A 12,201-nucleotide genomic window follows, 5' to 3' on the forward strand; every position below is an offset into this window, starting at 1 on the left:
TGGTGTGGGTGTGGGTGTGTGTGTGTGTGTGCGCGCGCGCGTGTGTGTGATGGGAGGGAGGGAGAGAAGGAGAGAAGAGAGTGAGGGAAGTAGAGAAAGAAGGGAGGGAGGGAGGGAAGGGGAGAAAGGGAGGGATCAATTCCATGTGTATGTGCGTGCGCATGTGTGGACTCAGTGGACCAAAGGGCCTATTTGTATGCAGTATCTCTAAACTAAAGATGGTTGAGTACGTGAGCAGATTTTTTTAAATTTCAGCAATTTGGCTCACTTTTGCCTTTCAATTTTTCTACAAAGGAAAAATCAATTCTCCATCTTATAAACATGAAATAAACTTTACAAAAACTTTTACTCACAGTGGACGCTAGCATTGACCCTCCAAACCAAACTGCATATCTTTGCATGTGGTGTGTTATCACTTGAACATCAATTGGTTTAGGCTACAAAATAGAACATTAATACCTGTAATATTCCTTAAAGAAATATTCACACTTTGCAGAAGACAAGAACAAGTCACAAATAAAAACAAAGATCCCCTTTACCATAAAAATCAAGTAATCAAGTAACAACTGTCATGTGCTGCGTTAGAATATACATTTTCCCCCAAAGCCACCAAGATCAAGCTAATTCTGTTCCTAAAGTGTTGGCAATTATTTTAAAGTTACTCACTTAATAGCAAAACATCATGTGGCATTTTACACTCAAAATATCAGTTTAATATAAACCCAATGTCTGCAACAAAAAAAATCTCATCTGAAAAAATATTAAAAGTATTCCAGCAATAATTTGGTTGCATTAACGGTTGATCACAACTGCTTGTGAGCAATGCAAATTAGAAATAATGAGTTGCATGAAATGCCTGGCTATAAAGTGAAAAATATCTTCTGATGCGTTCACGATAACTAGTTATGAGCAAAGAGTGGATAAGAGTTATACAGTAGATCTACACCTCTTTTCTGATCTTAAATCAACAAAGTCTGAGTCAGTGACCTTATGCAGATACAAAGAACTGCACATGATGATTTACAAAAAGGAGACAAAGTGCTGGGAACTCCGGCTATTTCCAGTGATCTTGATATCTGATTTAAAAATGTAATTCTAAGGAGGAATCAAACGATACCACTCATATTTCAAAGGCCATTCAGAAAAAATATTGAAGAACAGTTTAAAACAAAACATTCCTGGCCTGGAAGTAAACAGGTTGCTATTTATAAATGTAACATCAAACTCTCAGGGCCTGCTAAGTAAACAATCGTTGCATTTGAATTGCAGTTGATTTTATGCATGAAAGCAAACTGAAAAATTGCCCACGGTCAGGTTCCACACTGAACCACTTAAATGGCTTGATCATGCTTTTGCTGTTGGCTATAGGAGGAACTTTGAGAATGACAATGAAAAATGTCTCTTGATGTTCTTTGGAGGGCCCTGAATTTCACTATAACGGCAAGAATATCTGTAATCTGTAATGATAATCTAAAAAAAATTTAATCTGACAATGCAACATTCCTTGATTACCGCACTGAATTATCAGCAGCTCTAAAGTGGATATTGAATCCAAACTTGTTAACCCAGGAGTATTCTAGAATAATACGTTGCAATTTAACTTGTTTTGTTTTTGAAATGAACTCAATTGATCAATGTAGCCTGCTAATCAAAATAAGCAGCAGAAAAGGTTTATAGGTTTTAAAAATAATTTCAACAAATGATTTGGCAAGTTAAAAATGTATTACACATTTCAGAATGATATTGGATGTGTCAATTTGACATAATTAATTAAAAAGCACAAACCTTTAGTTTTCCACCACTCAATTCTTCACTAAGTTTGAGCCGAGCATCTACTGACCTCTTTAGGTCTCGTTGTAAACGACGTCCAAAATCTCTAAACATAGTTGAGCCACCAGAGAGGACAACATTCTGAAAGACAAAACTTGTTACTTCAGGTTAATCTGTAAATCTTTGGTGTTCTGAACCACCTGAATGAGAAATTACAAAATTCATAATTCAGATTTAAGTAACCAATTTTACCACTGAACAATTCTTCCACATCCTGGGAAAAATTAACGTGTGAATTTTAAAACTTGTCCCACAAAATTGTAAAAATAGGACAAAACTTTAGAACGCAAGGATATAGTTGTAAATATCAGTCGGATCCTAGAAGTATATATGCAAATAAAATACAGGTATGCAAGTATAAAAACACAAAATCTGCAAATACAATATAATATTGGGGTAACCCTCTAAGGTAGTAAACATGATGATATTGATGTATGAAAGGGACTAAATAAGTCTAGAGATTCCTCTGATAGGTTCATTCCAACTATGGGCTATTTTACTGGAGATGGAAACCACTACAGTAAAAGTAATTCAGAATTTCAATGATAGAAATATTTTTGAATGGGAACCATGGAGGTCACTACACCTTAAATGTATAAAGCAAATATCATGGTCTGGGTAATTGCTTTGGACTGAATTAATATGTTGATAGATTTCATGGATGATATTTTGTCAGGTTTCAAGTGAGTAAAAACATCAAGGACCCAAGGTCACATGACATTCACCTCAGTACAAAAGGAGATCAGAGAGATTATATATTTAGATTACAAACTGGTTAAGTGTAAAATTTGTTTTTGAAGAAAACACCAGGATGAAAAGAACTGAGTTGGATGGTAGCATGGCAGGATTTCAAATTCAATCTGAAGGTGAGAAACTCGAATCTGAAACAAAGGACACACTGAGTCTGCAAAGGAATCGGACAGAAGAAGGACCCTGAACAAAATTCTCCAGATATGCTGCCTGATCGCAAAATTACTTCAGCATTTAGTGTTTTTCTATGTAGGGGTAGGCATAGGGATATATTTGATTAAGTGAATGGGTTGGGTACAAAGACTACAATGCTGGAAAACAATGTTTTCTACTTCAGAAGGAATAAACAAAAAAATATTTAAATGGTGCAAGACTGCATCATGTTTCAGTACAAAAGTATTGTGATATCTTGGTGTGCAATAATAAGTTACATGCTGATATACCACGTAATTAAGGCGTAATGGAATGCCCTTATTTGCAAGGGGCATGGAGTATAAAAGTAATGAAGTAGATTAAACTTTTCATGGCACTAGAGAGACATGTCAGTAGTACTGCAAAGTTTTGGTCTCCATTTTTAGGGAATTATATACTTCCGTTGGTAATGCGGAGCAGGTCTCTCAATTGATTCCTGGTTTGTAAGCACAAGTAGGCTGAGCCTATACAATGGACTGTAGGAGAGATTTCATTGAAATTTACAAGATTATGTAGTGGTATTTGTGGATATAGAGGTTTCTAGAATTTGGGAACATGGACTCTGAATAAGTGATCATCCACTTTGGGGAGGGGGGGTGAAAAAATCACCACAGTCTGTGAATCTTTGCAATTCTCTTCTCCCAAATCATTGAATGTATTCAAAGTGGAGATCAACAGACATTTAAGCAACACGAATGCAAGGGGTGCAGCGAGCTAGAAAGTGATGTTGAAGCCAAGATTGGATCAGCCACAGAAAAATTAAAGAGACCAAGGGGGCCATGAGTTAAAAAAGGTTGGGAACCACTGATCTACATAATCAGACTTGAAGTGCTACCAGGCCAACCTACTTAAGTTTTATTGGGAATACTATTTTCTAACTGCCATCATGAAAGACATTGCAAACTTAATTCAAACTGGTCCTAATTACAGATGGCCTGTTTCATAAACTAGTATGCAAAAGTAGCCACATGATTACAGCCTTAATCTGTGCCAAAATTATAATAACCCAGTAAAAAAACTATAGATATCATGGCACCTTGAAAATCTGCACAAATCTGGAAAAAAACAGCACGTAAGCCAGTCAACATTTCAGGGCTGCCAACATTGGGTGAGAGTTGGAGGTGAGAAATTGCGAGAAACCTGAGGGAGCGTAGCGACCGATGGGTGGGGGGAGGGTGTGCGAGGGGGGTAGGGGGAGGGTGTGCGAGGGGGGTGTCCCCCCTCCCACGGTACAGAACTTTTGTATTTTCAGCTTAAATTGTGCAATCTTGTGCAATCTGTAGCGAGTCTTTTAACTTACACTTGAATGCAATATTTATGCTTTAAATTGGATTAGCTATGAATAAGGTTAGGCTAAATTACATTCCTGATTACATTCCACAGTAGAGCCAGGCTCTGATCAACAGGTGCAGCACATGAATGATCTTAGTGTATTCATGTATGGAAATCAGATTATAATCAAGCACTTGGCCCATGTTGACCAACCTGGGTCTCACTGCTCACCTGGTACTACTCCTGACGCTGACTCCAGTTGCATACCTTCTCTCATTCCTGACCCCGAGTCCAGCCTCACACCTGGCCCCCTATTCTACCCTGATCATATCTGCTTAGGTTCCCAGTGCTGAACACTCCCATTGTCCCAGCTTTGACTGCACACCTAGTACTATTTCAGACCTTGACTCTGGATGCACCCTTGGCCTTGCTCCAAGCCCCTCTGCACTGACAATATATCTGGCCCACACATAAAGCCCCATATCTGACCTCTTGGACTTAACCTATTACGTTCAAGTTCACAGGTGCTTATCTAATGCGGTAATCTTTTATGGGGCACTTCACAGACAAAATTTTGTATAACAAAATTTGCTACACCCACTGGTTTCCTTGTTATCTAACATGCTAGTTACTTTGTCAAAGAAGTCATCAATTGGTTGAACACAATTTCTCATCCATAAAATTATACTCACTTAGCTGTATAAGTATTTTGTTACCATTTCCTTCATTTTCCTAACAAACTGTCCTGAAGTCATTTTCACCCCCAATATGGATGGTTTGGAGTTTGTAAAATGTGTGCAGGATAGTTTTTTGCAGCAATACATAGAGGTACCTACTCGAGGAGGGGCAGTGCTGGACCTCCTGTTAGGAAATGAGACGGGACAGGTAGCGGAGGTATGCGTTGGGGAGCACTTCGGGTCCAGTGATCACAATACCATTAGTTTCAATATAATTATGGAGAGGGTCAGAACTGGACCTAGGGTTGAGATTTTTGATTGGAGAAAGGCTAACTTTGATGAGATGCGAAATGATATAAAAGGAGTGAACTGGGACATTTTGTTTTATGGGAAGGATGTAGAAGAGAAATGGAGGACATTTAAAGGGGAAATTTTAAGAGTACAGAATCTTTATGTTCCTGTTCAGTTGAAAGGAAACAGTAAAAATTGGAAAGAGCCCTGGTTTTCAAGGGAAATTGGACATCTTGTTCGGAAAAAGAGGGAGATCTACAATAATTATAGGCAGCATGAAGTAAATGAGGTGCTTGAGGAGTATAAAGAATGTAAAAAAAATCTTAAGAAAGAAATTAGAAAAGCTAAAAGATATGAGGTTGCTTTGGCAAGTAAGGTGAAAGTAAATCCAAAGGGTTTCTACAGCTATATTAATAGCAAAAGGATAACGAGGGATATCATTGGTCCATTGGAGAGACAGAGTGGACAGCTATCTGCAGAGCCAAAAGAGATGGGGGAGATATTGAACAATTTCTTTTCTTCGGTATTCACCAAGGAGAAGGATATTGAATTATGTGAGGTAAGGGAAACTAGTAGAGTAGCTATGGATACTATGAGTTTCAAAGTAAAAGAAGTACTGACACTTTTGAAAAATATAAAAGTGGATAAGTCTCCAGGTCCTGACAGGATATTCCCTAGGACATTGAGGGAAATTAGTGTAGAAATAGCCGGGGCTATGATAGAAATATTTCAAATGTCATTAGAAACGGGAATAGTCCCCGAGGATTGGCGTACTGCGCATGTTGTTCCATTGTTTAAAAAGGGTTCTAAGAGTAAACCTAGCAATTATAGACCTGTTAGTTTGACTTCAGTGGTGGGCAAATTAATGGAAAAGATACTTAGAGATAATATATATAAGCATCTGGATAAACAGAGTCTGATTAGGAACAGTCAACATGGATTTGTGCCTGGAAGGTCATGTTTGACTAATCTTCTTGAATTTTTTGAAGAGGTTACTAGGGAAATTGACGAGGGTAAAGCAGTGGATGTTGTCTATATGGACTTTAGTAAGGCCTTTGACAAAGTTCCTCATGGAAGGTTGGTTAAGAAGGTTCAACTGTTGGGTATAAATGCAGGAGTAGCAAGATGAGCGAGACAGTAACTCTAAGACTTTTGCCTCAGTGAGGAGGTGTTTGGTGAACTCACTGTGGTGGATGTTAATTTGTGTTTATTGTGTTTTGTTATTATTACATGTATGGCTGCAGGCAACAGCATTTCGTTCAGACCGAAAGGTCTGAATGACAAATAAAGGATTCAATTCAATGGATTCAACAGTGGCTGAATGGGAGACGCCAGAGGGTAATGGTGGATGGCTGTTTGTCGGGTTGGAGGCAGGTGACTAGTGGGGTGCCTCAGGGATCTGTGTTGGGTCCTTTGTTGTTTGTCATGTACATCAATGATCTGGATGAAGGTGTGGTAAATTGGATTAGTAAGTATGCAGATGATACCAAGATAGGGGATGTTGTGGATAATGAAGAGGATTTCCAAAGTCTACAGAGTGATTTAGGCCAATTGGAAGAATGGGCTGAAAGATGGCAGATGGAGTTTAATGCTGATAAATGTGAGGTGCTACACCTTGGCAGGACAAATCAAAATAGGACGTACATGGTAAATGGTAGGGAATTGAAGAATACAGTTGAACAGAGGGATCTGGGAATAACCGTGCATAGTTCCTTGAAGGTGGAATCTCATATAGATAGGGTGGTAAAGAAAGCTTTTGGTATGCTAGCCTTTATAAATCAGAGCATTGAGTATAGAAGCTGGGATGTAATGTTAAAATTGTACAAGGCATTGGTGAGACCAAATCTGGAGTATGGTGTACAATTTTGGTCGCCCAATTATAGGAAGGATGTCAACAAATTAGAGAGAGTATAGAGGAGATTTACTAGAATGTTGCCTGGGTTTCAACAACTAAGTTACAGAGAAAGGTTGAATAAGTTAGGTCTTTATTCTCTGGAGTGCAGAAGGTTAAGGAGGGACTTGATAGAGGTCTTTAAAATGATGAGAGGGATAGACAGAGTTGATGTGGACAAGCTTTTCCCTTTGAGAATAGGGAAGATTCAAACAAGAGGACATGACTTCAGAATTAAGGGACAGAAGTTTAGGGGTAACATGAGGGGGAACTTCTTTACTCAGAGAGTGGTAGCGGTGTGGAATGAGCTTCCAGTGGAAGTGGTGGAGGCAGGTTCGATGGTATAATTTAAAAATAAATTGGATAGGCATATGGATGAGAAGGGAATGGAGGGTTATGGTATGAGTGCAGGCAGGTGGGACTAAGGGAAAATAATTGTTCGGCACGGACTTGTAGGGCCGAGATGGCCTGTTTCCGTGCTGTAATTGTTATATGGTTAATATTTTCCGTATTTTGTTGTCTTCCTCTCAGCTGGGACTTTTCCAAAATGCAAAATCCAAGCAATATTATTCTATTAAATGTGATCTTGAGTACATAATATTTTCTGTGGTATTCATAACACAACAATGATAAAAAAGATCTTTGTTTTGATTGCTCCTACTAACATGCATACATTATATTACAGTTAATATGTACCAAGGGCAAATTTTTGTTCCATTGCCTCCCATTTCCAATTACTTTTACATTGAAGTGATTGAAATCCAAGTGAATGGCATCAGAAAAATAAAACCTCCGGAATGGATGATATTCATTACGTGGTTGGTTGGAGTCAGTATCAGCACAATTACTATATTAAATTTGAATCTTCAGATATCCTGGTTCAAGCTAAAACTAAAGACAAATAATAACCTCCTCACATATTCCCCAAAAAGTATCTGTCACTCCTTTAATATATGCCCCTTCTTTGAACAAGCTCTTAAACATCACATCTGAATCCATTTCCATCCGATTACAATCCTTGAGGATGTTCATCTACGTGTTCAATTAATAAAACAGCGAGATTGGGAACATTTCTATTCACCTTGTCAAAGGAATTTGGGGAGGGGGGGGAGGGGGGGTTAGAAATAGTCAGTGAGGTAAACAAAAATAATAGTTGAATGGCAAATGACAATAGTGCTACCTCCCAATATTTAACTGAAGGAAATAATGGGTTATCGGGGCTGTATGTTGTGACAGACAGTCTGACACATTGCATGTCATTTTAATATTACACCTATCCCATCCCCTGGATATTCCGGGTTAATAAATTAAGGTTTTGTCAACTAATTACAAAGCAGGCTAATTACAAATCAATAACATTAGCCAACTCCGAAACACTGAGCATTGGGATCCAGACATCAAGGACAATTGGCCTCAGTTCCCCGCTCACATCTGGCTGTGTGCCCCCGTCTGAACCAGAGGCCACGGAGTGTTTTTGAAAGTGGGAGGCTGAGCAATCACTAATCACTGGCCTTGGGGGTACCCGGCGAGGGAGTGGAGCAACCGAGTGGGGGGGGGGGGGGGGGGGGGGGGGGGTGAGGGGGGGCTGTGTGTGGCGGTATCTGCCACTGTAAGGACTTTTTAAAATTTGATGTATTAAAATTAGTTCGGCACGGACTAGAGGGGTCGAGATGGCCTGTTTCCGTGCTGTAATTGTTATATGGTTAAAATCATGTTTTAGTGCATTGTAGAAGTATGATTTCAATGATTTTTGTTTTAAGTATTTTTAAGGTAACTTTTTAAGGGGTAACATTTTCCACACAAAGGGTGGTGGGTGTATGGAACAAGCTGCCAGAGGAGGTAGTTGAGGTAGGGACTATCTCACCATTTAAGAAACAGTTAGACTGATACATGGATAGAACAGGTTTGGAGGGATATGGACCAATAGCAGGTAGTGTAGCTGGCAAGTTGCGCCGAAGGGCCTGTTTTCACTTTGTATCACTCTATGACTACATTATACCCCCACCATGCAAGAATGCTTCAAAATCAAGTGGTCGGTTTTATTGCCATATACTCAATACAATACAATACAATTCAATTTATTGTCATTTGGACCTCTTGAGGTCCAAACGAAATGTCGTTTCTGCAGCCATACATTACAAAACAAAAAGACCCGAGACACAACACAGTTTACACAAACATCCATCACATCGTTGTGATGGAAGGCAAAAAAAACTTATCTCTCCACTGCACTCTCCCCCCCATGTCAGAGTCAGAGTCAAAGTCAAAGTCAAAGCCCCCGGCTGGCGATGGCTATTGTCCCGCGGCCATTAAAGCCACGCCGGGTGATGCAAGGTCGCACACCGGGTCTTGGTGTTAGAGCCCCCGGCGTGCACTCGCAGAGACCCGCGGCCATTCCAAGCCGCGCGGGGCGGTGATGTAAGGCCCGCTCAGGTGCTCTTCAACCCCGCAACTCGGGCGGGAGAAGTCGCCGTTGCGGAAGCCCCGAAAAGCAGTCACCCAGCAGGGACCCGCGGGCTCCCGGTGCCGCCGTCCGCCAAACCCGCAGTTGCAGCCTCCGAATCTCCGGAGGTCGGGTGGCAGCAGCGTCCACCACAACTCCACCCGCTCCGGACTCGGCCAGCCCCGTGACGGTGAGTAGTCGGCAGCTCCGCAGCTGGAACCCCAGGTCGTTCCTGTTGGAGGCCACTCCACGTTGCAGCCCCAACGACAACGGAGACCCGACAAAGAAAAGGTCGGGTCTCCCGTGCAGGGGAAAGCATAGAACCATAGAAAATAGGTGCAAGAATAGGCCATTCAACCCTTCGAGCCAGCACTTCGAGACTGTTTTTTCTCCATAGCCCTTGACTTCACTAGCCCCAAGAGCTAAATGTAACTCTCTCTTGAAAACATCCAGTGAATTGGCCTCCACTGCCTCCTGTGGCAGAGAATTCCACAGATTCACAAATCTCTGCGCGAAGAAAGTTTGTCCTCATCTCAGTCCCAACTGGCCTACCCTTTATTCTTAAACTGTGACCCCTGGTTCTGAACTCCCACAACACTGGAACATTTTTCCTGCAGTTACAGTAAATGAACATCTAGCAGGCAAGCAGGATGGTTTCACCAACCACCCCCATTTGAAGGCCACTATCTTCCACCGTTTCTACCCAGTGCTTGGTACTTACTTCCAGCAGCCACTGGTTGTCCTCCAGGATGCACCGAGCCGTAGCCTGATCCATGCCGGTCACCTGGGCGAATTCGGCACAGAGACTCTCACAGCAGCGGCGCAATGCTTCAGACGGCCCTGAGGTTGCTCCATGGCCGGAGTGCAAGCCTCCGACGGCCCTGAGGCTGCTCCATGGCTGGAGCTGCAGTGGGCGACTTGCCAGCCCGGCAAACACTCGCTAGCCCGGCAAACACTCGCCAGCCCCGGCTCCCCGTCCGCATCTGTCCCCACCACTGCTTCTGCTTCCATCCATCCCTTAGCCCTGACTCTCCAACACACGCGGCCCATGCACTTGAAATGAGTTTTGAAATTTTCGTTGATCGTGAGAATTTGGCCAAATGCGTGATTCTCACGCTCAATGCGTGAGAGTTGGCAGCCCTGACATTTGTTTAAATGAATGCTCACAAAGTAATTGAACATCATGGGTATAATCAAAAAGTTAATATATCATCCCAAACATTTCAACATAAAAGTTCACAATAGGAACACTGACCTTATAAAGTGGACGCCTAACATCAATAGGGCAGTTCTGAATAACCTCGTCAACTACTTCTGAAATGGGCTGTGTGAAATCTGGATTTGCAAACTAGACGAAGAGAAAATCAATGTCCATTACTAATGTTTGAGGATAACACATGCACAGTAAATTGCTGAAAAGCTGCAATGCACAATTAAAAAGTTACCTCTGGGTGAAAAAAAATTTCCGGACCCAAAAATCGTTCATAGCCTACATCAATGGTGAATTCTTTCTTGGAAATGGCATTGACTCCAGTATATTGTTTGATCCATTTGGCAGCGTCTGTGTCATATTTGCTGAACTCTTTTACCAAGTCCGGGCAGACGTAACTAAAGCGTTCCTTTAATTTAATAAAACGTTACAAGTTTAAACAAATATAAGTCTACAAAAAAGTCAATCTTTAAAATACCTGACACCAAAATCTTCTTTAATCCTTATTTTAAATATCCCGCCTTAAATATTAGAACACACCAAATGTAAAACATAACTAAATATTCAAATTTAAATGAAAATAAGTACCCCATTGATTCTTAATGTTGTTTCCTAAATGATAGAATCTAAGCGATGGAGCATGGAACAAGACTATTTGGCCCACTGAATTAAAGCTGACTTTCAAGCACCCATTTATACAAACCCTGCCCTGACTCACTTTGTTCTCCCCACATTCCCATCAAATACCACCATCCACCTTCTGAGCGGTCAATTAGCCTGCCAACCGAACATGGTATGTGAGAGGAAGTCTGAGCAGCCAGAAAAACCCCACGTGGTCACAGGCTGATCTTGCAAACTCCATACAGATCGATCCAAGGTCAGTATTCAACCCAGGTTTCTGACACTAAAAGGCAAAGGTTCTACTCGCATGTAAATGGATGCTTAAATCAAACTTGGATTGTAAAAATATGCTCTTGCATCAGTAACCAAAAGTGGCTAGTGAATAAAACATTAAAAAAACATGAATACATGAGCCACTGACTGTAAAAACATTGTATTTGCGTGTAATCAAGGCTTGTCAAAATTGCCGACTTTTAAAATTATGTTAATTATTCACATTATCTGCATAATGGTAGGCGGCGCGACTCTCGTCTGCAGCAGCCTCTGCAGTCCGTCTGCGTTTTTATTATTTTATGTCTATGTTTTTATGTAGTTTTTGTTATTTTTGTTGGGGTATGTGTGTGGGGGGGTGGGGGTGGTGTGGGGGGGTTGGGGGTAACTTTTAAATCTCTCCCTGCACGGGAGACCCGACCTTTTCTTTGTCGGGTCTCCGTTGTCGTTGGGGCTGCAACGAGGAGCGGCCTCCAACAGGAAGACCGGGGACTCTGGTGCCAACTACTCACCTCACCGTCGCGGAGCTGGCCGAGTCCAGAGCGGGTGGAGCTGTGGTGGACGCTGCTGCAGCCCGACCCCCGGAGATTCGGTGGCTGCAACTGCGGGTTTGACGGACGGCACCGGGAGCCCGCGGGTACCTGGAGGGAGACCGCTTTTCAGGGCTCCCGCAACGGCGACTTCTCCCGCCCGAGTTGCGGGGTTGAATAGCTCCTGGAGCGGGGCCTTACAGCACCGCCCCGCGTGGCTTGGA

At 41.8% G+C, this 12,201-nt stretch overlaps 1 protein-coding gene across 1 annotated transcript in view; it reads right to left on the minus strand.

Moving 5' to 3' along the window:
• actr3 (actin related protein 3) overlaps window positions 1–12,201 on the minus strand; it is a 44,603-nt gene that overhangs the window by 2,267 nt on the left and 30,135 nt on the right. Inside the window, exons 8-11 of the mRNA XM_033024634.1 lie at window positions 10,792–10,965; window positions 10,602–10,694; window positions 1,786–1,911; window positions 354–437 (exon numbers count right to left, since the gene is read on the minus strand). Of these exons, the coding sequence (XP_032880525.1) occupies window positions 354–437; window positions 1,786–1,911; window positions 10,602–10,694; window positions 10,792–10,965 (477 nt within the window). The remainder of the gene's footprint in view (window positions 1–353; window positions 438–1,785; window positions 1,912–10,601; window positions 10,695–10,791; window positions 10,966–12,201) is intronic.

Source organism: Amblyraja radiata, chromosome 7 (assembly GCF_010909765.2).
Source record: "Amblyraja radiata isolate CabotCenter1 chromosome 7, sAmbRad1.1.pri, whole genome shotgun sequence".
Taxonomy (NCBI): domain Eukaryota; kingdom Metazoa; phylum Chordata; class Chondrichthyes; order Rajiformes; family Rajidae; genus Amblyraja; species Amblyraja radiata.